This window comes from Rana temporaria, chromosome 3 (assembly GCF_905171775.1).
Source record: "Rana temporaria chromosome 3, aRanTem1.1, whole genome shotgun sequence".
NCBI lineage: Eukaryota > Metazoa > Chordata > Amphibia > Anura > Ranidae > Rana > Rana temporaria.
The window spans coordinates 104422814-104450383 of record NC_053491.1 but is presented as its reverse complement, the minus strand read 5'-3'; the positions used below and the strand labels follow the sequence as shown (position 1 = coordinate 104450383).

Sequence of the window (27570 nt, the reverse complement as noted above, 5' to 3'; positions counted from 1 at the left end):
GGTGTGTGAGGGGGTCCTCCCACACAGCCCGCCCTACCTGCTCCGCTTTGAAGCCCAACAGGGCAGAGGGACTCCCTATAAGGGAGTGAGAGGATCTAGCCCGCTCAACCAACCCCGTTAGTCCTTCGCCTCTCTTTTTAGAGACCGTGTGGTCAAAGTGCGTGCAAGTTTACCCAATTTCGAGTGCGTGTAAGTGTGGTGGTTTTTGTGGGAGGGGGGTGGGCGTACTAAGCGCAGGCTTACCTCGTATAGCACACCCACCGGGAGCCGGGCTGAGACCACCAAACTCAATTCACATGTAGCTGAGACCGGGATCCGAACCCCTAGCTGCAGAGGTGAATGGCTTGTCAGCGCAGTGCCAATCGCGTTGAGCTACCCCAGCTCCCGGGTTTTTGTTTTTTTTTAATAATAGCTTGATGGTATTCCGGTGTTAATCCATCTCTCACAACATTGTCCTTCTCCCCCAGGAGTCATGCACTAGATTAATATACAGTAGATGAGCATTAAATTTTTCTATTTTCAGATAAGCTATTGTTGGATAATTGTTGTATTTAGCGATATACAAAAGAAACAAAAATGGATATTTATTTTTTGACACAGAATCAATTTACAGTTATGAATTCACATGTAATTCTAATTTTTAAAGGCACTGAGCCATCATACTTATCTTTTTTTTTACTACATAATACATCACTAACCAAGAACTGATCATGTGCATATCAGGTAATAGGGCATGTAATAGGTGCATGCTTGTTCCAGGCCATTATTGAAGTTTTGAAGTCAGATGCAGCCAGACAACTGGTATTTTTGGTGGGAGGTCACTAATAGCAGCCTACATGTCTTTTTTTTAATATATTGTAAACTGAATTGTAGGATTAAAGATACATATGTATTATAATTATTGGATTCCTTTAGACAAAATTGCATTCAGGCACAACCCCATATCTAATATTTACATTTTATTAAATATTTTTATACAAAGCAGCATTTTATATACAGCTTACAAAAGGCACAAACATACAATAAACAAAAATGTACAACTCTGCAGTCATATTTCTTATATATAATGAAAATAAATCCGTGCATTCCCTAATACATCTCAATGAGATGTACACACCACACAGCTGATCATCATATAGCTTCTTGATAACCATTTCACTCCACACAATCAGATTCAGCATCTTCATTTACCTTACAATATTTGTATATTTTAACTAAATTAATATTTTGAAGCTTTGATGATGGTTGTTATTCTCTCTATCACCCGTTTTCAGCCTTGATCTGTTACACAAAGTAATTTGAACTCATATGATCCGTTCTTGTGACTTATCACACACAAATCTGCATATAGTTACCAATACCTTCAATACTTAATTCAATACATAAAATCTTCTTTTGGCTGCCTTGGTTACATAGCACCACATAAAAAAATTCCACATCCATCTTGTAATGTCAAAACATTGAGAACATCTGATACCAACATTTTTTAGCAATGGGCCAATCTTGGTAGAATTAACTGGAATGCTTTAAAGATAAATATGTAACAATGTTTTATAAACTGTGCCTTTTATGTATTGAATATTATATCTTAACAAATTTGTTTGGCATGCAAAATATTTGACGTTGTGTTTTTTACCTATTAGTATATTGGTGGCTAATCTAATGTGGCTGTGTAGATCTTTTCCATGGTGACAATACATCCATGATGTCAAAGTAATTATTACACAACACAATTGGCTGGTCATCTGACTCAGACACTGTGTCTTCGGTTGTTAATCATGGTCATGATGTGAGTCAGATCCAGACTTTTCATCATCAAATCCATAAATTCATCATCTTTACGAGCTCCCTCCACAAACTCTTCAAGAGACAGTTCCCCTATGAAAGACAGAAATCAAAGTCAAAGTTGTCAAAAGCATAACTAGCAATAAAGATTGCAATTGCTCAATGTAACAAGTGAATTAGTCAATGATAATACTTATGCCGCGTACACACGATCGGTTAAGCCGATGAGAATGGTTTGATGGACTGTTTTCATCGGTCCAAACCGATCGTGTGTGGGCACCATTGGTTATTGGTTTAACCATCGGTTAAAAAAAAGCCAACTTGTTTTAAATTCAACTGATGGATTCCTAACCGATGGGGGAAAAAAAGCGGTCGTTAGTAGGCACAACCATCGGTTAAAAATCCATGCATGCTCAGAATCAAGTCGACGCATACTTGGAAGCATTGAACTTAATTTTTTTCAGCAGGTCGTTGTGTTTTACGTCACCGCAATCTGACACGATCAGGTTTTTTAACCGATGGTGTGTAGGCGCGACGGACCATCAGTCAGTTTCATCGGTTAACCGATGAAAACGGTCCATCGGTCCGTTCTCATCGGAAAGACTGATCGTGTGTACGCGGCATTAGAAAACACAGAGGGGGATTTACTAAAACTGGAGCACTCAAAATCTGATGCAGCTGTGCACAGGGCTGCTGTTGTAAATCTTGGGGCCCCTGTACACCCTCCCCCCCCCCAAAAAAAATCTAAAAATTGTAAATTAAACTTTCATTAAAAAACACTATAATCATTAGTAGCAAGCAGCAGGGGGAATCAAATCCCAGACAGGGAAGGGGATGAGTGCGGCGTGGGGGTTTAAGCATTTACAGGAACTAATCCCCTGTGTGTGTCTCCCTGCAACAGCTGAAAGCCGATTAGAGGGAGAGAAAGGAAGCCAGCCTTTAGTTAGCTTCTGCAGGAAGAGACACCAAGGGGATCAGTTCCTCTAATTGCCCCTCTTACTGATCACCCACTCTAATGCCCATATCTGATTCCCCTGCTGTCCAGCCCCCCTGCTGGCCTGGGCCCCGTACAGGAGGACTGGTGCTACCCCCTTACCAGCAACCCAGGCTGTGTATGGTAGCCAATACGCTTTTGACTTCAGCTTGTTCAATTAAGCTTTGACAATAAAACCTGGAAGCTGATTGCTTTTTATGCAGAACTGCACCAGATTTTGCACCATCCAGTTTTATTAAATCTCTTCCACAGTAATTACAATAAAGTTTTCAGAATGTTCACTCAATTTACCAATGTCTGTAATCAGTTGCAGCCAAATACAGAATATGAAAATACATATAGAACTTGAAGATGTCTTCTACCAGAAGAGGAGCGGGCTTATCATTTCTAAACCTATAAGTCACCCTAATCAAAAGCTGGCATTATTTCCTTAGTTCCTCTGATATGTTAATACGGGAACCGGATAAGTAGCTCTGTTCTCTGGAAGGGGACAATTAAAGTGCTAGGACACTCAGGCCCTGTTCACACTTGAGCATTTTGTAGCTTGTAGCTTGAAGCTCAAAAACGCTCAACAAGCAAAAACCTATTAATAGTCCTTGTTCACATCTGAGTAGTTCCTGTCACTTGTAGGAATACACCTGTTACTCAAAAAAGTAGTGTACATGAGCTATTTTTCCAGGTGGAATTTAGCATTTTGTCCCCATAGACTTCAATGGAAACACCTGAAAAGCATGAAATTAGCTTTTTTTCAAGCGTTTGTTGCGCGTTTTTGTCTCAAAAAACAGCTCTCGCCCCCTTTTTTAGCAGCACTCTACACCTTTTAGTTGAAAAACGTCTGGAAAAACTCCTGACAAAAGCTGCAAAAACATGCAATTCTGCTCCAAAAAAACTAGTTTAAAGTCAGACATTTAATAGTTTGAAAGTAGAAAAACCTTTCCTTTAAATTATTTTTTATTTGAAATAATTATAATTCAGACATGCATTGAAGATTAAATTACAGCTACCGGTAGCTGCTGATACACTAAACCTAACTAATAAACGGATAAAATAATGGTTATACCATTTATATATACATACCGGTATTTTCTTTTCATTTTTAACAAACACAGATAACAATTGTTTAAAAGTGTGTTTTTCTAATTAAATTTTTACTAATATTTATGGCTGTATTTTGTAAAATAAGCTAGAACCCAACAATATTTGTGCTGATATTAAAATGTTATCTCGCATTAGAAATAATCCATGTAAATATGTTCTCACCATCTCCATTTACATCAATCTTGTCAAATACACGATTGGTAAAATCTTCTGCTGTTGAGTCATGATCACAGCCGTTAATTGCTCGTACTGCCTAGGAGGATAAAATAGAAAAAATATATTTCACATAAGTGCTATTACTGAGCGTGAGCCCTCCCCCCCATACCCCCTACTTTTCCTCCCTTCTCTTCCCCTCCCCCTCTTTCCTTCCCTCCTTTCCAGCCTTTCCCCCTTCCCCCTCCCCCTCCTTTTCCAATTCTGCTATGCTATGGGTTCCATGTGTTTATTCATTTATGCCTATACCTAGATATCCACAACAAAAAACCCCATGTCCGCCGCGGGGGGAATCATTTGGGCCGCCCGGCTCCGTGCCTTATCAATTTAATCATCGGGTAAGTTATTATTGTTTTTTTGCACTACATACTCTACTGCTGAATTATAGTACATGTTTTTACTCTATTATGCATTCTACAGAATGGCTTTCCTGATGAAGCGGTATAATTCCGCGAAACTAGTCGACCTTGACCAAATATGTACAATTGTTTGTTTCGCAACTATTTTATCAATAAACTTTTTAATACAATTTTGTTTATATTGTTTTATCAGTACCGAGATAGTCCCTCCATTCAACTGGATGGGTAGCTCTAGGTTTAGCCTTCGCAACTATTTCCTTGCCCCCACCTTCCTATTTTCCACTCTCCAGGTTTAGTAAATCAACTACTATGCCTCTTTACTAAGGTGTTTCTGAGTTTACATTTAAAATGTAGTGTGAACATGTTTGAACTACATATATACACAGGATAAAAGCATTACATGACTTGTTTTTCATATCTATGTCAGGTTACTGGGTCACTTCTATAATAATCTTTATAACCACACTGTCCTTGGCAGATAGATTAATGCTCCTAATAGGAGATTAATCATAACTAGCCCCAATCCCATGTAAATTGACAGGACAGCTCAACAAGCACCTTCAGACATGTCTGGACACATAACAAGGAAAGGATACATGCCAAGGAAGACCTGGGTGAGTCAACAAGCAGATTGAAACAAGATAGTGGTGGAAGTGGTAGAGGTGGCATAGTAAATAACCAGATAATTCTAACTGATCTCAGAGGCATCTTAAAGTGATGCTATCAACACAGTCCCAAAACCTGTGGGAACTTAAAATAGCTAAAACTGATATGGATGTGGTGGCTTTATATTTTACAATATGTCCAACTTTACAAAATGTGATTACATCAAAATGAGCACAAAAGATGCTTAGCCCTGAAAAACACTCCAATTTTGCTATAAAGCAAACCCAGCAATATATCCATGTTCAGTCTACAAGGGAAAGGTTAACCAAAGCACAGTGAAATGTGTTTAAGAAGAACTAACAGAAAAATAACAAAAAAAAAGACATACTGTATATACTTGAGTATAAGCTGACCTGAGTATAAGCTGAGGACCTAATTTTACCACAAAAAAACTGGGAAAACGAAACGACTCGAGTATAAGCCAAGGGTGAGAATGCAGCAGCTACTGTAAGCGGAAAAGAGGGTCAACAATGCCCATTTGCACGCCTCACTGTGCCCATTGCAACCTTACTGTGCCATACCTCACTGTGTCCATTGCAGTCTCACTGTGCCATACCTCACTGTGCACATTGCAGTCTCACTGTGCCATACCTCACTGTGTCCATTGCAGTCTCAATGTGCCATACCTCACTGTGTCCATTGCAGTCTCACTGTGCCATACCTCACTGTGCCCATTGCAGTCTCACTGTGCCATACCTCACTGTGCCCATTGCAGTCTCACTGTGCCATGCCTCACTGTGCCCATTGCAGTCTCACTGTGCCATACCTCACTGTGCCCATTGCAGTCTCACTGAGCCATACCTCACTGTGCCCATTGAAGTCTCACTGTGCCATACCTCACTGTGCCCATTGCAGTCTCACTGTGCCATACCTCTGTGTCCGAGTACCTGCAATCTTGACAGGCATCAATTTTTTAAAAGTCGCTGCTTACTCTTGGTGTTCCATTCCGTTATAGGCATTTGACACTGTGTTCCGCCTATCACGGAGGTCCGCTCATCCTCGGCCTTAGTTTCCCAGCAGACACTGTGTTCAGTGTTCCGCCAATCACGGACATTCTTTCATCCTCGAACAAGAGGACATCCGCGATTGGCGGAACACTGAACAGTGTCTGCTGGGAAACTGTCCGAGGATGAGAGGACCTCCGTGATAGGCATTAGACACTGTGTTCCGCCTATCACGGAACAGAACACCAGGAGGAAGCCGCGACTTATAAAAAAAATGGACGCCTGGCAAGAATTCAGGTACTGACTCAAGTATAAACGGTATATGTCACTTGCATTAGCACATCAGTTTTTGTTTATTTGAGTCCCCCCTGTAACATTGTTTATTACTTGTTGATCCTGCTATACATGTTATATTTACCTGCTCTGTGAAATGGTTTTGCACAGAGCAGCCCAGATCCTACTCTTCTTGGGACCCCCGCCAGCACTCCAGGGCCTTCCCGCCTGCCTAGTAGCCCCATAGCAAGCAGCACTATTCACACACAGAGCGTGACTCAGCTCTGCCCACAATCTCTCCTCATTGCTCACTGGCTGTGATTGACAATAGTGGGAGCCAATATCTACAAGCTTCTGTCTCAGCCAAAGCGGAGGGAGAGACCCGGGAGAGCCAAGGCTCTTGTGCGCATCACTAGATCGAGATGGGGCTCAGGTAAGTTTTAGGGGGGCTGGGAGCGCTGCTGCACACAAAAGCTTTTTTACCCTCATGCATAGAATGCATGAGGATAAAAAACCTTGAGCCTTTACAACCACTTTAAATCTTGAGCGGACTCACTGTGTATATGGTAACATATGGCACAGTCCTTGTACCCACAAAATATACCTTACTATGGATTATGTCATATATAGCCCAGCACACAAAGTGTAGTGGTCAGGACTATGTCATGTACAGCCCAGCATACATAGTTCACTGGTCAGTTAAAGCGTACACATGACCATTTTTAATGTCATGGAAAAAACATAGTTTTTCTCAACGTGATTCTTGTCAAGCCTGCCTTGCATACACACGATCGTGAAAAAAAAAATGCTCGAGCAAAGTGCGGTGACGTACAACACATACGACGGCACTATAAAGGGGAAGTTCCATTCAGATGGCGCCACCCTTTGGGCTGCTTTTGCTGATTTCGTGTTAGTAAAAGTTTGGTGAGAGACGATTTGCGCTTTTCAGTCTTCCTGCTTTTCCGTCTGTTACAGCGTGATGAATGTGCTATCTCCATTACAAATGCTAGTTTTACCAGAACAAGTGCTTCGGTCTCATAACTTGCTTCTGAGCATGTGCGTTTTTTCCCGTTGTTAAAGCCTACACACGACCGTTTTTCACGACATGAAAAATGACGAGAAAAATTAGAGCATGTTCTAAATTTTTAATGCCCATTTTTTACGTTGCAAAAAAGGCTCTGGAGCCTACACAGGATCGTTTTTAATGACAATTTTATGAAAAACGTTCATGTGTACGCGACATTAGAATCATCCATACTGAATGATTGGTATGGCAGTCATATAATGCACTAGGTATAGAGCAGAAGTTCTTAACCTTAGTGAGACCAGGGCCCAGTAACTTTCTTCAAGTACCTTCACTGCAATGTGTTAATAAATGTTATGTCAAGCTTTAAAGCAGAGTTCCGGCCACAATTTCACTTTCTAAATATAAATACCCCTGTAATACACAAGCTTAATGTATACTAGTAAAGTTAGTCTGTAAACTAAGGTCCGTTTTTGTTAGGTTGTTACAGCATTTAGACACTTTATAAAATAGAAATTGACTGGGGCCATCTTAAGTGTGGGCATCATGAAGCCAGACTGTATGACTTCCTGGATTTCAGCCTTGCAGATCTAGCACATGCTCAGTGCTGCACAAGCAGTGTAATAGGTGTCAGATCAGGTTTCAGCACCTGTGCTGTCCAAGTCACATGATTCTTTGAGACTGGGGAGTGCACAGACTCCTGGAAAGTTACACCCACTACATTCCCAGGAGTCTGTGCGGTGTAGGTTAGGAAGCATTAAGCACCTAGGTGCAGGAAGTGGGAAGATTAACTATTCTGCCTAGCAACAACACTTTGAAGGCATCTAAAAAAAAAAAAAATTTTTTGTAAAGTACTAATGACATTTTTTTAAAACTACTGATGTAATGTTATATTTATGGGTGGAACTCCACTTTAAGTTAAAGCAGCCCATTGAATATACAATAAAAGTATGGGAATGCATCTTTTGCATTCTCATACACATTTATTTTGATACAATAAATGTATAGGATTGCAAAACATGTAAGAATTCCTATACGTTATTGAATGAATAAAAAACAATAAATAGAGAGCAATGAATGTCCAATAAATATTGTAGTAGCGCTTTTTGTTCGAGTTGAAAAGAACAAAGGGCCTGATCCACAAAAGGGATACGCCGGCGTATCTACTGATACGCCGTCGTATCCCTGTTTCTATCTATGGAACTGATCCACAGAATCAGTTTCTCAAAGATAGGCAGAAGATCCGACATGTGTATGGGACTTACACTGCCGGGTCTTAGGATGCAGTACCGCAGCCGCCGCTGGGGGCATTTCTCGTTGAAATCCAGAGTCGGGTATGCAAATTAGCACTTACGGAGATCCACGAAGCTTTTAAGCTTCGTTTTTTCTCCGTAAGTATTAGTTTGCCGTCGCAAAATTAGGGCTGCTTTTACAAGGTGTAAAGTTAGTACACCATGTAAAAGTAGACCCTTCTTTCCCGCGACGCTGTCAATTTTTTTTTTAAATTTTATTTTTTCCCGCCGCATCTCTTTTTTTCCCCGACGCAACTTTTTTTACCCGGCGCGATTCACAAAACTCGGCGTAACGTAATTTCGCGCAATGCACGTCGGGAAAATCGCGTCGGGAGCATGCGCAGTACGTCCGGCGCGGGAGCGCGCCTAATTTAAATAGGACTCGCCCCATTAGATTAGGAACGCCTTGCGCCGGACAGATTTAAGTTACACCGCTCAAAATTTCTAGGTAAATGTCAAAAGTTAAGTCACGCAGGGTTTTTGTGGATCAGGCCCTATGTTTTTTCCAACTTCATCATTATAACGACATTGCCCACACACGATCGTTTAAAAAAAATGCTCTAGCAAAGCACGGTGACGTACAACACGTACGACGGCACTATAAAGGGGAAGTTGCATTCGGATGACGTCACCCTTTAGCTGATTCCGTGTTAGTAAAAGATGATTCACGCTTTTCTGTCTGTTACAGCGTGATGAATGTGCTTACTCCATTACGAACGGTAGTTTTACCAGAACGAGCGCTCCCGTCTCATAACTTGCTTCTGAGCATGCGCGGGTTTTTAACGCCGTTTTAGCCCACACACGATCATTTTTTACAACCCGAAAAATGACATAGTTTAAAACGTTGTTAAAAAATGCAGCATGTTGGAATTTTTTTTGGTCGTTTTTCAGAGCCCGAAAAATGATGTGAAGCCCACACACGATCATTTTAAATTACATTTTTTTAAAACGTCGTTTTTTACATGCCGAAAAATGATTGTGTGTACGCGGCATAAGGTGTGAATAAGGTGTGAACGTAGCGCATGTGAATATTCTCTACTACTTATGCTGGCCGTACAATGATTAAATTTTGGCTAGTTTTCATTAAAGCGGTTGAAATTTTCCTAAACCCGGCAGAATCGGGAGACATTTGCCAGGACAAAAAATACCAGCCGACATTCTGCTCGTGTGTATGTCGGTCTATGCGACAGAAGCTGGCCATTCGGCTGGCTTCCGTCGGATGTGCATGCTGGAAAACCAGCAGCTGACCGACTCCCGATCAGCGCTCTAATCAGAGTGTTCTGGTGGGGGGAGATTGCTGGACTAACCTCGCTTGGTTAGTACAGCGGCTGTCAACCAGAGCTGATATAACTGTAGTGTGTACCAGCAGGGCCGCTGATAAGCCAGTACAACTGGCCCCGGTGTACCGGGCCCGGCGTCGTCGGCTCTGCAGGGAGGCCCGCGCAATCTGAACAGAGTGCAGAATAAAGAAAAGCCTTTCTGAACCACGATCCGACCCCCGCTCCCCTCCTACTAACTTTGCTTGTGTTTTTTATTTTCTGGGCCCCTCTCTCCCTCTGTAATGTGATAGTGGGTGTGCGGTGGGAGGGACTATTTGCTCTGTTTCAGGCGCATGTCAAATCCGCGCCGCGCACGCTCCGTACGTTGATCCTGGCACAAGTCCTGGCCGCCTGCCTGCATATTGCCTTCCCTGGTCGAGTGATTTGTCTACCTCCGCTCACTGCGCTCAGCTCTGCTCCCCACTCGGCCTGAGACTGGAGAAGCTTTAAGGTGAACGGCGGTGGCGGCAGAGGAGGCAGCTCAGCTGACATTTGTCCAGGAAGCTGGAACAGTGAGGAAACGGTTCGTGGGGCTGCCAGTGTCCAACAGAGGTGTATCCTTGCTTCGGATTCAGACAAGATCTAATGATTACACTGAATCTGTCTCTGTCTGCAGCACATAACATACACATTATGGCATTGGCATGGTCACTGCAGCACATACACATTATGGCACGCTATAATTTTTGAACAAACCAATCAATATACGCTTATTGGGATTTTTTTCTAACAAAAAGAAACAAGAAAAAACCCTAATTTGCATCAAACGTATGGTGATAGTACGGATGCACTGGTACTAGGTCTGCCACCGCCCCGATATTGTAGAATTGAACTAGGGACTAGTGAGTTGGGCTTTAAAGGCACACGATACAAAAATTGTAGAAAACTAGAAAAGATTTATTATGGATACAGAAATATCATAGAAACAGTTATGAATAAAAAATCACAAAGTGAAATTGAATTAACAACTGGTTTACCACACACGGTTCACATTCATTGTATGATTCTAATATAAAAAGCTTTTATAATTATGCTTTCCATTTAAGCTTTTTATGTTAGAATCATACAATGAATGTGAACCGTGTGTGGTAAACCAGTTGTTAATTCAATTTCACTTCGTGATTTTTTTATTCATAACTGTTTCTATGATATTTCTGTATCCATAATAAATCTTTTCTAGTTTTCTACAATTTTTGTATCGTGTGCCTTTAAAGCCCAACTCACTAGTCCCTTTTTTTCAAAAATATGTAGCAGAATACATATTGGCCTAAATTGATTAAACACATTTTTATTGGATGTTTTATACCAGAAAGTAAAAAATTATGGTATTTTTTTTTTTAAATTGTCAGTCTTTTTTTGTTTATAGCAGGCTCTGGGGAGGGACCAGGGTGGGGCTGAAAGAGGGGCCGGGGTGGGGTCAGGGGTGGGGCTGAAGGAGGGGCCATCAGGTAGGCTGTACTGGGCCCCATGATTTCTATCAGCGGCCCTGTGTACCAGGCTTTAGTGGATGGCCATGTTAGCACCCTCCTGTCTGATATCTATGAATTGAAAAATCAAAGAAGCCAGGTGAAAACTGTTGGCAAAACTTTGGCAAACCTGGATGGACCAGTTTGCAGTGATAAGCCCGCCTACCCACTTATTCCCTGGGGTGGGGTGTACCTTCTTTTTTTCTTTTTCGTGACCCTTCCTCCTCTGCTTACCTTCTCCTTTTCTCTTTTTTTTCCTCATCCTTACCATGTTCTTTTATTTTTTCTGTTTTCTTTTCCCTTTTTTTTTCCTTTTTGTTCTTTACCACCAGTTGCCAGTATGCTGAGCACATTTATTGCTCTCTGGTTCTAGTGTCAATCTTTTGCTGGTATTGTTTTATGACCCTATGGTGAGGACACTGCCCTCTCGCACATATGGAGGCCTATAGAATAGTTTTTTTTTCTTTGGCCCCTGAGAGGGCTTCGGGCCCTATCTTTCTCTCTTTTTATTCTTGTATATGAACACAGGTCAATCTCAAGTGTATATTAGTATATTACACATGTTGATCTCTGAGACATTGATTGTGTATGTGTAGCTAACTCTCTAGGCCTTGATCATCAAGAGTTGCACTGATCATTGCTTTCCTAATGGACAGTATTGGTATGGCGGTACCCTCACCTGGTTACCTTTTGTCTTTTTATCTGTTGTTATTGTTTATACCATATAAGAGGCATATTTGTCTGTGGTATGTATGCTTCTAGTTTCAAACTGCTTTCAGTTGTTGGTTGGTGTCTGTTCATTGTTTTGTATGTTTAACTTTTTTACTTAATAAAAATGATGTGAAAGAAAACTGTTGGCAGCAGTTGCTGCTTCCAATCAGTCTACTGTATAGTAATGCCCCATACAGACGGTCGTTTTTTGTGATGAAAAAAAAATGACGTTTGAAGTGATGAAAAAAAAACGACATTTTTGAAACTTCATTTTCAAAAACGATGGAGCATACACACCATCATTTTGAAAAATGATGAACAAAGTGACGGCACTCTAAAGGGGAAGTTCTATTCGCCTTGAGGCTGCTTTTAGCTGGTTACTTGTTAGTAAAAGATGATTCGTGCTTTTTTGTCTGTTAAAGCGTGATGAATGTGCTTACTCCATTATGAATGGTAGTTTTACCTCCCGTCTCAAAACTTGCTTCTGGGCATGTGCGGGTTCAAAAACGTCGTTTTGCCCACACACTATCATTTTCATTGACACAAAAAATGACATTTTGAAAAACGACACAAAAAATTCGAGCATGTTCGAATTTTTTTTTGGTCATTTTTCTGAAGACATAAAACGACATTTTCCCCACACACTATCATTTTAAATGACGTTTTCAAAAACGTCATTTTTTTTCATCACAAAAAACGACCGTCTGTATGGGGCATAAGATTAAAGGAATTTGTTAGATTTGTTTTTGTTTGGCCTGCAGGTGTCAGTGTATGGCCAGCTTCAGTAAGTCAACCACACTGTGTACATAAAAAATTCCGCGCCTTACTCAAAAAAATAATAATTAGTGAACAATATTATATGCTGCTCCTCAAAAACAATAAGAAATTGTACATATATGAAAGTGAAAATAGAGGGCGCTAGGCCCATACAAATAATGTGTATAGTGCCGTGCACCAATCAACTAAGATCGGCAATTAATTAACAATCCCTAATGGGTAAATGTATAACAAATAAAATCAAAATAAAGTCCCATATATTGCAGACAGCGCTGCACATTGAGAAAAAACACAGCGTGAAATTCCAATGTGATCAATGATAATAAATGGAAAAAGTCCCAAACAATAAAGAAAATTTTGCAATCCACTTCGTTAGTTGTGATTTTCTTATAAAGAGAGAAAGTGCCACCACCGCTCTTAATAACTTCAATTCCACCCAAGGTGCTTGATATATAAATTGCTCTTACCAGAGCTCGTTGACCATTTTAATGAAAAGATGGTCACACCAGCTTATGCAGGATTGCGCCTGCGCACATGAGGATATGGACAAACTGATATACAGATCCAGGAGCTCCACATGGGATATTTATGCAAGAGAAGAAAGCCAGGAAGACCAATAGCGTGATAACGTTTATTTAAAAATCTTAAAAAAACATAAAAACAGCCAAATGGCCTCTTACTTTGGGGGGTGCCCACCCTGCACTGAGGCTACGTACTTGTTACCGCCAATCTGCGGTTTCAAATTTGGGATTCGAAGGGGCGTGGAAGCCGCCGCTATCTCACCGCCAATGGATCCTTGCCGACACTCCACAGTGCAGGGGGGACGTCACGTGACCATGACTGCCTCCGACGTACGTTTCGTTATGCTAACGTCATCAGGGGGGCGTGCCTGGTCACTAAAGCATCATGGTATTTGTAGTATGTGCGGGCCGGTAATTGGTTGAATGGAAAATCAAATGTAAGTTCAGCCTCGGTGCCGCGATGACACTCACAAATATACAGCGAACATATAAGTCAACCACACTGACTTCTTAGATAATGCAAGTTCAGCTATAATGGGCATTTACTGTCAAATGATACACCTTCTTCCCCGCCATCTCCTTATCTGCCATTTTAACAAACCACTTTATTCAGATATCTTCAATTGTTCACAGCTTTCTATTTAATTGATAATTATAACCGACATGCCTGAAAGAAGGAAATAATATTATGACTTGGCTAAAAAAAATACCTAATCCAAAACCTCTAAAGCCGCGTACACACGATCAGTCCATCCGATGAGAACGGTCTGAAGGACCGTTGTCATCGGTTAACCGATGAAGCTGACTGATGGTCTGATGTGCCTACACACCATAGGTTAAATACCCGATCGTATCAGAACACGGTGACGTAAAACACAACGACGTGCTCAAAAAAACGAAGTTCAATGCTTCCAAGCATGTGTCGACTTGATTCTGAGCATGCGCGGGTTTTTAACCAATGCTTTTGCATACTAACGATCGGTTTTGACCTATCGGTTAGGCGTCCATCGGTTAAATTTTAAAGCAAGTTCTCATTTTTTTGACCGAAGGTTAACTGACTGATGGGGCCCACACACGATCGGTTTGGACCGATGAAAAGGTCCTTCAGTCCGTTTTCATTGGTTTTGACCGATCGTGTGTACGCGGCCTTAGGCCCTGTTTCCACCTGAACGATTTTCAGCTTGTAAAACGCTCAGCTCTGAAGCTCCAAAAAGCTCAACAAGCAAAATCCCATTCATTTTAATGGCCCCTGTTCACATATGAGCATTCTGTCACCTGAAGCAAAAGGCCAGAAGCTCCAAAAAATACATGAGCTTCTTTTTGGCAGTCTACAGGCATTTTTGGCTCAAATAGCAGTTCTACACCCCTAATTTCCTCTCCCTGTCCTCAAAAGCTAAAAAGCACGCCCGAAAAATGCCAGTAAGTCAATACACTCAGGTGTGAGTGGAGCGTAAATATAGCTGGACATTTTTGTGCTTTTTTTACCTCTCTAAATTAAATAGTTACATTTATATGGCATCCCTTGACTAACTTTTAGAAAATTTCCAAAACATCTGATAGCAGGAAAATGTAGACTTTCAAAAATCGCAACTGAAGACGGCCAATCTGATAGGCCGAAATGCATAAAGGTTGAGTCACGTGATTGTGACACACTTCCACCTAGACGTTCAAACGTCCGCGACAATGGCTTCATGTATTGATCGGGCAGTTTTAATGGATGACCTTTTTACCTGTTGTTCACTCCGGGTGCCAGAATATCAGGCACTCTTACATGTGAGTTGAATACCTTCTTTTAATCTTTTGGAATAAAGTTTTTTAAACGGTACTGCGCAATGAGGCTTTTTCTATTATATCTATCCACATGAGGATTATTTACCATATGCAACCACCGATCTAGAGGATACCTACAGGGGTCTCCCCACAAACGCATCTGATCTAACTAGCGATAGTTGGTCCAATACCATGGGTGTGTGCACATCTACTAGGGGGGCACCCTATTTAAAGAGGAGTTCCACCCAAAAATGGAACTTCCTCTTAACCCACTCCTCTCCCACTTACATGCCACATTTGGCATGTAATTTTTTTGGGGGGGGGTGGGGGCTTCAGGAGAAGGGGACTTCCTGTCCCACTTCCTCCTTCCGCTGAGGGGCTGCAAAGGCGATACTTCATATCGCCTTTTGGCAGCCCCTCCCTGTAGGCGATCGCCTGGGGCATGCGCAGTGCCGCTCGCATGCGCAGTGCCGCTCGCGCATGTGCAGTGGGTGCCCGGCCTTGAAGCCGAAAGCTGTCACGGCCGGGTGCCCACAGTGACAATGAAGACGCCGGCCGGGGAGGGGGGGAGAGGAGCGGACCCCCGGCCGGCGTGTTGCTGGAACGCTGGAGCAGGTAAGTGTCAGTTTATTAAAAGCCAGCAGCTACACTTTTTGTAGCTGCTGACTTTTAATAAACTTAAAAAATGGGTGGAAAACCCCTTTAAGCACATAAGGAGCACAGAATTTTTCATCCATATTTCACGTCACAGCACTGTGACCTTCAATACTGTTTCAACAGCACAAGCACTTTTTTTCACTGGGAAATTTTTCCAGCAATTTTATTTTTTTAGTGCGTTTTATTTAATTGAGTGTGTCATTATTAACTTTGTTGTATGTAGCCTTTAGTGCAGTTCATTCTTTATTGTCTTTCAAAAATCCCTATTCTCTTCTACAGAGAAATAACAATAATATAATCAAATGTGTCTTAAAGTGGTTCTAGGGTCTAGGTGTTTTTACCTTAATACATTCCCTGCATTAAAACACCCCGTTGTTGTCCCCCCCCCCAGCCATTCCTACACACTTACCTGAAACCTCTCACAATCCAGCACTGTCACTACCAGCAGCCCGGCTCTCCTCTCTTCCCTGATTTACAGGCTTCACTGCAGCAATGGGAGCCATTGGCTTCTGCTGTTGCCAATCAAATCATGTGAGGAGAGGGGCGGGGCCAAGGCCATGGACACACACAGTAAGCTCGGGAGCGTTCATGCATGGATACCTCAATAGCACAGGACTTGCTATAGGGGCACTTGGAGAAGAGGAGGAATGGGGAACATCAACAGGTGATCACCAAGGAAGAAGTAAGGGACTACTCTCTGCAAGATTGTTGCACAGAGCAGGTAAGTATATAATTGTTTACCTGTCCTGGAGGTACCGCAATACCAGGTGGATGTGTAGAGTGGACAGAGCAAGTTCTTCTTTGTTCTCGCTGTTCTAAAAGCCATTTAATATATATTGACATGTCACAGGTCCCAGAAGACTGCAGCCCATTCGCAATGCACAGTAGGGAACAGACTGTGAAGCCGCAAAGCTTCTCTGCAAGTTGCTCTTAGTCAAGATGGTGGCGCCACCACCTGATAGCCAATTACAGTATTTGTAACCATGGGCGTCCGCAGGTAGGGGCAAGCGCCTCCCCCTGGAATCAGGGATCAGCAAGGTGTCCACCATAGGCGTGCACATGGGTTGTACACACCTGAAATCTGCACCCTAGGCCTGGATTCTGCACCCTGTACATGGCACACACCTGAAATCTGCACCCTGTACATAGCACAGGCCTGGAATCTGCACCCTGTACATAGCACAGGCCTGGAATCTGCACCCTGTACATAGCACACGCCTGGAATCTGCACCCTGTACATAGCACACGCCTGGAATCTGCACCCTGTACATAGCACACGCCTGGAATCTGCACCCTGTACATAGCACACGCCTGGAATCTGCACCCTGTACATAGCACACGCCTGGAATCTGCACCCTGTACATAGCACACGCCTGGAATCTGCACCCTGTACATAGCACATGCCTGGAATATGCACCCTGTAAATAGCACAGGCCTGGAATCTGCACCCTGTACATAGCAAACGCCTGGAATCTGCACCCTGTACATAGCACATGCCTAGAATAAAGTCTGCCGTTTCCCCTTTAAAAATAAATACTTGCGAGTCGTGGCTAAGCCCCTCATCTTCTTGACATTGTTGAAAGGGGGTGGAGCCTGGGTGACCTTACAATGATGGCCCCCCACGCCCCCCCCCCCCCCCCCGAAAAAAGTTATGCGGACGCCCATGTTTGTAGCTGCTGACTTATAATTTTTGAGGTGGGAGCTGCTCTTTAATTTATCCCAGCTTTATCCCAACTGTTTCCTTGCATCACAGATCTCATCTAATGCAATTAAGTAAGCTGCTTTTTTTTCTTTTACTTTTTTTTTTTGCAGTCACGTAGTAAGACTGTGGGCTTAGGATGGAAATAGAGCAGGTATATGTTTTGATCTATAATGAGAAGTATACCAAGAAGTACTTCATCGTATTTGTGTGAATTTTTTTTTTTTAATATTGTATTTTAAGTTGCTTTCTATGTACAAAAACACATCAAATTTCCCCTGAGATTGCATAGGTTGACTTTAGCCACAACAAATGCAGAAAGATGCATTTTCTGATTTTAGGGCGCTTAGAGCTAAAAGTGCATTTTAAATTTACATTACAAATATCTGCAATATTTTATGTATATTTAAGGAATTTTAATGTAGTCCTTTCTATGTTCACATGATCAGCAAGAAAGAACTGGCAGATTGAAATCCGGTATCAGTCTTCTGCTAACCAGGTCATGTACCACTCCAGCCAATGAGCTTGTCAAGTTCTGGCAGAAATTTTCCATCAGAAAAGCCAGGATTAAACTGTCTATAATCAATATTACCAAAACGCTACTGATATTAGGATTTGTTTGTCAAGGTTCTGCACAAAATATAAATGTTTTTAGCTAACCTGGAATTTCACCTTTTAAAATGTACCACTTGGTCTTATGTAATATTACATGAAGTCAATGAACACATAGATGTTATCGCGTCAAAGTTGAGTATATGAACCAGCCATGGAATATAAAGTACAACAAACTTAAAACACATAGGCCCGGATTCACGTACAACGGCGCATAGTTATGCCGGCGTAGCGTATCGAATATACGATACGCCGACGTAGCGAAGAGCGGCGAGCACAGTATTCACAAAACAAATGTTCCCAACGTTGCGCCGGCGTAACGTAAATTCGTAGGCGTAAGCCGGCCTAATTCAAAATAGGTGGAAGTGGGCGTGATCCATTTAAATGAAGCGTGACCCCATGCAAATGATGGGCCGAACGAACGGCGCATGCGCCGTCCCGTGGACGCAACCCAGTGCGCATGCTCAGAATCACGTCGGAAATACTCCCTAAGATACGTCGAATCACTGCCTACGACGTGAACGTAACCTACGCCCAGCCCTATTCACGTACTACTACGTAAACGACGTAAAATACGATGGCTGTTCCCTGGTCCATACCTTTGCTTGAGTTGCGCCTCATAGATGGGGAATATCTATACGCCGGACGTAAGCTTTACGCAAACCGCATATATAATGCGCCGGGCGCAACTACGTTTGTGAATCGGCGTATCTCCCTCATTTGCATATTTGCAATGAGGCGGCCAGCGTAAATATGCGCCCACGATACGCCGGCGTAGGAAAGTTACGTCGGTCGGATTAAGCCTATTTTCAGGCATATCTAGTTCTGTGGGCATGGCGCACAGATACGATGGCGCATAGTTACACTTACGCGGCGTATATCGAGATACATCGGCGTAAGTGCTTTGTGAATCCGGGCCATAGATGTTATCACGTCAAAGCTGAGTATATGAACCAGCCATGGAATATAAAGTACAACAAACTTCAAACACATACTGCGCATTGTAACTGTTTGCCAATAAGGTTCTGGCATCAATGCCCACTCAGTATAAGTCAGTGCTAGACATGTTTACAAGAGGTGTGGGCAACTCTTAAACAGACCGACGTAACTTTCCTACGCCGGCGTATCGTGGGCGCATATTTACGCTGGCCGCCTCATTGCAAATATGCAAATGAGGGAGATACGCCGATTCACGAACGTAGTTGCGCCCGGCGCATAATATACGCGGTTTGCGTAAGGCTTACGTCCGGCGTATAGTTATTCCCCATCTATGAGGCGCAACCAAAAATGTTATATGTTCCAGGTTACCATTCATCAGATGTGGTGGCTGTATTCCTTTTCTTTTTTAGACTTTTTCCTTCTATTTTTACCTGGTGATCTGGCCAATAGCACACATCCTGTATTATAATGCCTACACTTTGGATGAAGAAGCACAGGGGGCACAGAAGACAGTAGGATTGCTAATCTGGGGGGAGGATGGTGTTACAGTACATATGTTAGCAGATTTAGATATACTTTTTCTTTTAGGATAAAGGTTTTACAGAATTTAAAGGGGTTTTAAATCTTTGGGCCAGATTCACAAAGAGATACGACGGTGTATCTACAGATACACCATCGTATCTCTGACTAACACTGGTCCTATCTATGCGCCTGATTCATAGAATCAGATACGCATAGATAGGACTAGATCCGACAGTGTTACACTGTGTTACACTGTCGGATCTTTTTTTCAATTTAAAAATGGCGCCGGGGGCGTTCCCGCTGATTTACGATAAATAATATGTAAATCAGCGAGATACGCAAATTCACGAACGTACGCGGACCCGTCGCAGTGTTCTTACGTCGTTTCCGTAGCGGTTTTCTCGTTGTATACTTACCCCTTCTTTTATCAGGTGCAGCCAATGTTAAGTATAGCCGGCGTTCCTGCGTCGAATTTGAATTTTCCTACGTCGTTTGCGTACGCCGATTCACGAACACGCGCGTCGCAAGTCCCGCTCACGTCGCAACCACTGACGTCCTAGTGACGTCAGTGGGAGCAATGCACGCCGGGAAATTCCCCGGACGGCGCATGCGCATTTAAATCGGCGCGGGAACGCGCCTGATTTAAATAGTAACTCCCCTAGCCGCGGAATTTGAATTCCGCCGGGGGATTTAGGATCCGCCGTTGCAAGTTTGGAGGTAAGTGGTTTGTGAATTAGCCACTTGCCTCCTAAACTTGCGGGAGCGGATCTTAATTCACGTAGATCGAGCGGATCTATAGATCCGCTGAGCTACGTGAATCTGGCCCTTTGTGTTTTTTCCCCTGAATGCATCCTATGCATTAAGGGGAAAAAACATCTTGCAGTGTCCGACCCCCCGTTTTACTTACCTGAGCCAAAAATTTCCATGGGCACGATCCCGCGTTGCTCTCTCCATGGCTTCTCGGCTAGATAGATTGATAGCAGCGCAGCCATTGGCTCCCGCTGTTGTCAATCAAATCCAATGATACGGGCGCCGGGGGGCGGGGCAGATCCATACACTCAGCGGCTATGGACGCTGAGTGTATGACACAGGAGCGCGCCCGCAAAGTAACCCCCTCGGGAGAGAGATTCCCTCTAGTTATCTATTGCAGGAAGGAGCCGTGAGAGCCACCATGGGACCCCAGAAGAGGACGATCGGGGGCGACTCCGTGCAAAACGAACTGCACATGTTTGTTATTTTTATTTTTTTTAAACTGAACCTTTAGTGTCACTTTAATAAAATCTGCTTATTGTAAGCACGCCTGCCAGTGTAAAATGATTTGTCTCATACCTGTAAAAATATACATTCTGCTGGAGAGCTTGTTCTTTTGAAAAACAACAAATTTACTGGCTGGATCACCAGATGAAAATAAAGGGAACTAAGACTAAAAAAGAAAAAACTAATGTAGCCATCACATCTAATGCCGCGTACACACCATCACTTTATGTGATGAAAAAAAACGACATTTTCTGTGAAGTAAAAAATGACGTTTTTGAAACTTCAATTTTCAAAGACGAAGTTGCATACACACCATCGTTTTTCTCACAATGTTCTAGCAAAGCGAGGTTACGTTCACCACGTTTTTCCATTGAAGCTTGCTTCATAAGTAGATTCTGGGCATGCGCGGGTGAAAAAACGTCGTTTTAAACGACGTTTTTGCTACACACGGTCAATTTCTGTGAAGTAAAAGTTGACGTTTTGAAAAACGACACATAAAATTGAAGCATGCTTCAATTTTTTTTGGTCGTTTTTTAGAAGACATAAAAAGACGTTTTCCCCCACACACGGTCAATTAAAGTGACGTTTTTAAAAACGTCATTTTTTTTCATCACATAAAGTGATGGTGTGTACGCGGCATAAGAATTGGTAAGCTGCAATACAATAAATGTTTGCTTTTGGGTTAAATACTGCTTTAAGTTTACTCTGTAATAAAATGGGGCCGAGACTGGACAGGCAATACATAGTTATATACAGTGGAACCTCGGATTGCGAGTAACGCGGTTAACGGGCAATTTTTTTTTTTAAATCCTGACTCGGTTTGCGAGTGGTGTCTCACAAAACAAGCAGGATTCAAGCCTCTGCGGTGTGCAGTACCGATATTTGGCCAGAGGTGCGGGGCACCAGAGCCCATCTGAGCCATTCCGAAATATTGCGTTCCCGAGTGTTTCCGAGTTTTTTGGAGGGTTTTCTAATGCAGCCAAATGGTCTCCGAGTATTTCCGAGTGTCTCCGCCCCCCACACCTCTGGCCACATGCGGTATTGCATGCCATAGAAGTCAATGTGAAATGAATTATTTTCGTTTCCATTGACTTCTATGGGGAAACTCTCTTTGATATGTGAGTGCTTTGGATTACAAGCATTCTCCTGGAACGGATTATGCTCGTAATCCAAGGTTCCACTGTATATATAATTATATGATATATTTCTGGTTGAAATTGATGGAGGTCCCAAAGTCTTGAAACTACTACATTCAGTACAAATTATTTGTATTAATGTCTATGCAGCAAACTCTAACCTTAATTATATTAAGCAATTCATGTCGATCAATGCAACCGTTCCCATCCACATCATAGAGCTTGAAATACCAACGAAGTTTCTGCTCAATCTTCCCTCGAAGAACAAGGCTGAGTGCTGCTACATACTCCATGAAATCTATGTATCCATCCTGAAGAAAAAAACAACATTATTGTTTCAAATACAGTATAGTAAAATATAATCTTATAAACCTTGATCTTTATGTGATAAAGCAGCAATAAAATTTTAATTCTATTAGTATAGGTGCTAAACGTTTTCTGTTGCGAGTGGTGACTTCAAATCTTAGCTTTCTAATTTCAGCATTAAGAATATTTTAGCAATAAGAAAAATGCTTCTGGTACTTATTCATTTACTTGATTTTTATATTTATATATAAATATATATATTATATTACCTTTTTAATGTCATCTGTTTGTTACCCTTTTACTTTCTTAATTTGAAAAAAAGAGAAAAAATGCTTCTAATTGCCAAATATATATTTTTCAGCATTCAGGGAACAGCTACTGTAGGTCTTTTTATGTGGGATCCAGTTCTTATGTCCTATACCCAAGATTTTTTTAATTATTATGAGTTCTTAGGTTTTCTTAAAGGGGTTGTAAAGGTTTGTTTTTTATTTTCTAAATAGGATCCTTTAAGCTAATGCATTGTTGGTTCACTTACCTTTTCCTTAGATTTCCTTTCTAAATGTTTTTTTTCTTTGTCGGAATTTCTCACTTGTGCTTTTGCAAAGTCCACTGTCAATTTGCCTTTAGTAAATCAACCCCAATGCCTCTCAATTCAATGTCGTGCACCACTATACTGCTGGATTCACGTAGGGCGGCGTAATTTTGAGCCGGCGTAGCGTATCGTATTTACGCTACGCCGCCGTAAGTCAGAGAGGCAAGTGCTGTATTCACAAAGCACTTGCCTCCTAAGTTACGACGGCGTAGCGTAAATGGGCCGGCGTCAGCACGCCTAATTCAAATTGTAAAGAGGTGGGCGTGTTTTATGTAAATTAACCATGACCCGACGTGATTGACGTTTTTAACGAATGGCGCATGCTCCGTCCGTGGACATATCCCAGTGTGCATTGCTCCAAAGTACGCCGCAAGGACGTATTGGTTTCGACGTGAACGTAAATTACGTCCAGCCCTATTCACGGACGACTTACGCAAACAACGTAAAATTTTCAAAATTCGACGCGGAACGCCATCCATACTTAACATTGGCTAGGCCCCCTTTTTTTCTTTCGACTAACTTTACGCCTGAAAACACCTTACGTAAACGGCGTATTTTTACTGCGACGGGCAAGCGTACGTTCGTGAATAGGCGTATCTCGCTGATTTACGCATTCTAGGCGTAAATCAGCTTTCACGCCCCTAGCGGCCGGCGGAACTAGACAGCTAAGACGGCGCAGGCAATCGTATCTTAGCTACATTTAAGTGTATCTCAATTTGAGAATACACTTAAATGTACGACGGCTTAGGCCCCGTACTCACGACCAAACATGTCTGCTGAAACTGGTCCGCAGACCAGTTTCAGCAGACATGTTTGGCCGTGTGTTGGCCCGAGCGGACCATTTTCTGGGCGTATCGGACAGGTTTCCAGCGGACAACTGTTTCCTGGACTTGCTTTAAAACCTGTCCGCCCGGACATGTACGGTCGTCTGTACAGACCTACCGTACATGTCCTGCCGCCCGCCATCCCTCGCATGCGTCGAATGACTTTGACGCATGCGTGGAAGCATTTTAAAGGCGGGCCACATTTTAAAGGCGGGCCGCCCACGGTGTCGCCGCGTCATCGACGCGGCGACACCGCGGACACGCCCCGCGTATTGTTTACGCCCGGACCTCTATTCGATGGTGTGTATAGCCATCGAACAGAAGTCCCCGGGCAGTCCCCGGCCAGACATGTCCGATGGAAACGGTCTGCAGACCGTTTTTATCGGACATGTCCTGCCGTGAGTACAAGGCCTCAGATTCAGAGTTACGACAGCGTATCTACTGATACGCCGGCTTAACTCTTTGTGAATCTAGCTAATAGTCTTCATTCTCTGTGAATCCTCCAAGATAAGTAATGGTTCAAACGACACTTAAGACCCGTACACACGATCCAATTTTACGTCAATAATTGCTTGATGGACGTGTTGTGTCGGATAATCCGACCGTGTGTATTCTCCATCAGACAATTGTTGGCGGAATTAGCGACAACAATTGTTGGCTTTTCATGTTTACCAACTGTCTGGCAATAAATCTGTTACGTTGGATTATCCGATCGCGTGTACACAAATTTGTCCAACTAAAATCCAAAGTACAAACACGCATGCTCAGAACCAATGTTAAACATTAGCAAAAGTTGCCCAAAAACACATATTTAGGTTTTGTTGGCTGAAAATGTTGTGCCCTCTGTATGCATAACAAGTTCACGACCAACGCCCTTCGGACCAAAATCCACGGATTTGTCTGATGGACGTCTGATTGTGTGTACGAGGCTTTATACTTAACTCTGCTGCCCAGCAGTTTTCCTCTGGCCCCAGTATGCGTATTAGAATTGTTTTTATCACATGTTTGTGAATACCCTCTACAAGAAAACACTGCACCCACATCAATATTGAATATAAAACACCTATACCAACACATTTGCATATTTAATGTACTGTAAAGCAATGTGCATGCAACAAATAAATTGTGAAAGGTCATACAGACGCATACTCAGGAAAATTCTTAAGCCTCGTACACACGGGCGGTTTTCTCGGCAAGAAAACTGCTGGCAGAGCTTTTTGCCGAGAAAACCGGTCGTGAGCATGTTTTCTCGTCGAGAAAACTGCCGGGAATCTCGATGAGAAAAAAAGAGAACCTGCTCTCTATTTTCTCGTTGGGATTCTCATCGGCCTGTTTCCCGACGAGAAAACTGTGTGTGTGTATGCGGCTACAAGCTTACCTGTCATCCTGTAAGCCCGCACATGCTCGATGAGACTTCGACGCATGCGCGGTAGCTTACAAGGGTAGTGTAGGGTGAAGCAAGATGGCCCCGACGGCATCGAATGTGACGAGCCCATGCTCGTCGTGTCGATGACGTCACCGCATTCTTGCCATTCGGCGGTTCTTTTGAATGTGCCATGTGTAAACTCGGCTTTGCAAGAAAAGCTTGCCAGGAATCTCGTCAGGAAAACTGACGTTTTTTTTCCCAACGAGATTCCTGGCCGTGCGTACGAGGCCTTACAAATCTGAAATTCTATGAAAATTGTGTCATAAATTAATATATGGTTCTACTGGAAATAATCATCCCCAATTTGTGCCATATAACAGTTTTAGGTCAGCTGACACGTTGTGAAGAGGAATAGGTTCTATCTCATTATTTTGGAACTAGTATGCTACCCATGGCTTGGGGTTTCTTTCATGAGAGCCTTCTCACACCAATCAAACCTGCCCTGGCAGTCTAAATCGCATTAGTGGCTGTTGGTAAACAACGTACCTCTAAGAAAAGTTTTACAAATATATATATATATATATATTGCATTTTAAATTAAGTAATAATTATAACTTAAGTACTGCAGCAGCTGATTTGTATGTTTTGACTGTTAAAAGTATGTGCACACAGACCACTCTTCTCTGTTTTAATGAAAGAAGAAAGATATCTAGCCAACAACTCAAGAAAAAAGGGGAATGTCTTTTCTTAAAGGGGTTGTGAAGGTTTGTTTTTTATTTTCTAAATAGGTTCCTTTAAGCTAGTGCATTGTTGGTTCACGTACCTTTTCCTTCGATTTCCCTTCTAAATTTTATTTATTTTTAGTCTGAATTTTTTACTTCCTGTTCCTCCTCAGTAAGCTGTTCTGGCTGACTAACCCCCAACCAGAACGGCTCGGATAATGGGGGCAAGCTTACTGAGGAGAAACAGGAAGTGAGAAATTCAGATAAAGAAAAAAAACATTTAGAAGGTAAATCGAAGGAAAAGTAAAGTGAAACCAACAATGCACTAGCTTAAAGGAACCTATTTAGAAAATAAAAAACAAACCTTTACAACTCCTTTAACTGGGCATGTGATATTCATTAGACTCCACTTACACACTTGTTCTTGCTGTGTAGATATCAGTGATCTTTATGTGTTGGCAGATTATTAAAGCATTTAGAAACCAGATAATGCAATTTCGGCATCAATATCACAATAATAAGTGTCACAAATAACAACAGATAAGGTTTTAAAATGTTAGGCACCAGTTGTCAATATTTAGACGCACAATATTGGTAACCTGGCTTTTGGATTTTGTTCAAGTATGATTATGTGAAGCCTCGTACACACGCCAGAGGAACTCGACGGGCGAAACACATCGTTTTCCTCATCGAGTTCCTTGTTAGGCTGTCGGAACTCGACAAGGCAAGTTTCTCCATTCCCGTCGAGGAAATAGAGAACTTGCTCTCTTTTTGGCTCGTCAAGTTTCTCGACAGTTTCCTCGACGAAAATGTACACACGACCGGTTTCCTCTGCAAAAAAATATCTCCCAGCAAGTTTCTTGCTGGTTTTTGCCGAGAAACTCGGTCGTGTGTACGAGGCCTGAGCTATGCTCTTTTCATTGGATTCTGGAGAATTGTTTAGTAGTAGAGACAGACAGCTATATATGAACATCCAAAATGGACAATTTTTGAGCGGTGTCTATCAATCTTTATCTACATACATTACCTTTGTTTAGACACTAACAACAAAATTTGTCTTACTGATACCTGTGAATATGCAAAAATGCGAATGCATCTCACCTTATTCATATCAAATGTCCGAAACATTTGCTCTATGTAGCTGTTGGCATCTCCGCTTAGTCCTCGCAAACCAAAGAATTGCTTGAATTCGTGTAGAGTGAGCTGACCAGATGGACATTCCGTCATAAACTTCTTGTACCAGTGGTGAATCTCTACTGCTTGCAGGTCATCCACTGTGCTGCTGCTGGTATTTCCCATTGTTGGTTAGCTTTTAGTGCTCTCCCAAAAATAAATGTGTTTAACCCAAAACACTGTCTTATTCACTGACGGGCAGAGAAATTCTAGAAGACTGCAAGATAAGATGGTAATCTTGGCACAACTCTTTGTCAAGGTTTGTGAAGAAAATCCACTTGCAAAAGGGTTGTTTTTTTAAATCAAATCTTTGATATCTATATACCTTACTTCTCCCTTATTTATAGGTTCAATTTTACCGTTCCTGGGTGTTCTGTATTCTGGGGTCTCTCCGTTTACAGGCAGTCCCCTCAGCACAGTTCCCCTCTAACAAGTCCTACTGTTGCATTGTGTCAATGCTTTTAAAGTGACCCTTGCACCTCTTGGCAGTCAGAGGGTGTGTAATCCTGTTTGATGCCAACTAAAGAATATCCTGAGCCTGTATGTCTCAAGG

The 27570-nt window shown here is 42.3% G+C and overlaps 1 protein-coding gene across 1 annotated transcript; it reads right to left on the bottom strand.

Moving 5' to 3' along the window:
- Positions 1–968: 968 nt before the first annotated feature.
- LOC120931577 (guanylyl cyclase-activating protein 1-like) lies at positions 969–27570 on the bottom strand. Its single transcript, XM_040343159.1, has 4 exons — positions 26946–27570; positions 22196–22345; positions 4040–4130; positions 969–1878 (listed from the first exon to the last, which is right to left on the bottom strand). The coding sequence occupies exons 1-4, from the start codon at positions 27141–27143 to the stop codon at positions 1751–1753; spliced, it is 567 nt and encodes a 188-aa protein (XP_040199093.1). The 5' UTR covers positions 27144–27570; the 3' UTR covers positions 969–1750.

Bases quoted from the DNA above. Each gene is read 5' to 3' on its own strand.
- LOC120931577 (XM_040343159.1), bottom strand. From the start codon at position 27,143: ATGGGAAATACCAGCAGCAGCACAGTGGATGACCTGCAAGCAGTAGAG. The intron at 22,346-26,945 runs GTGAGATGCATT...TTTTTTCTTCAG, and splicing joins GGACATTTGATATGAATAAG to GATGGATACATAGATTTCAT. The intron at 4,131-22,195 runs GTTAGAGTTTGC...TTATCCTCCTAG, and splicing joins AATTGCTTAATATAATTAAG to GCAGTACGAGCAATTAACGG.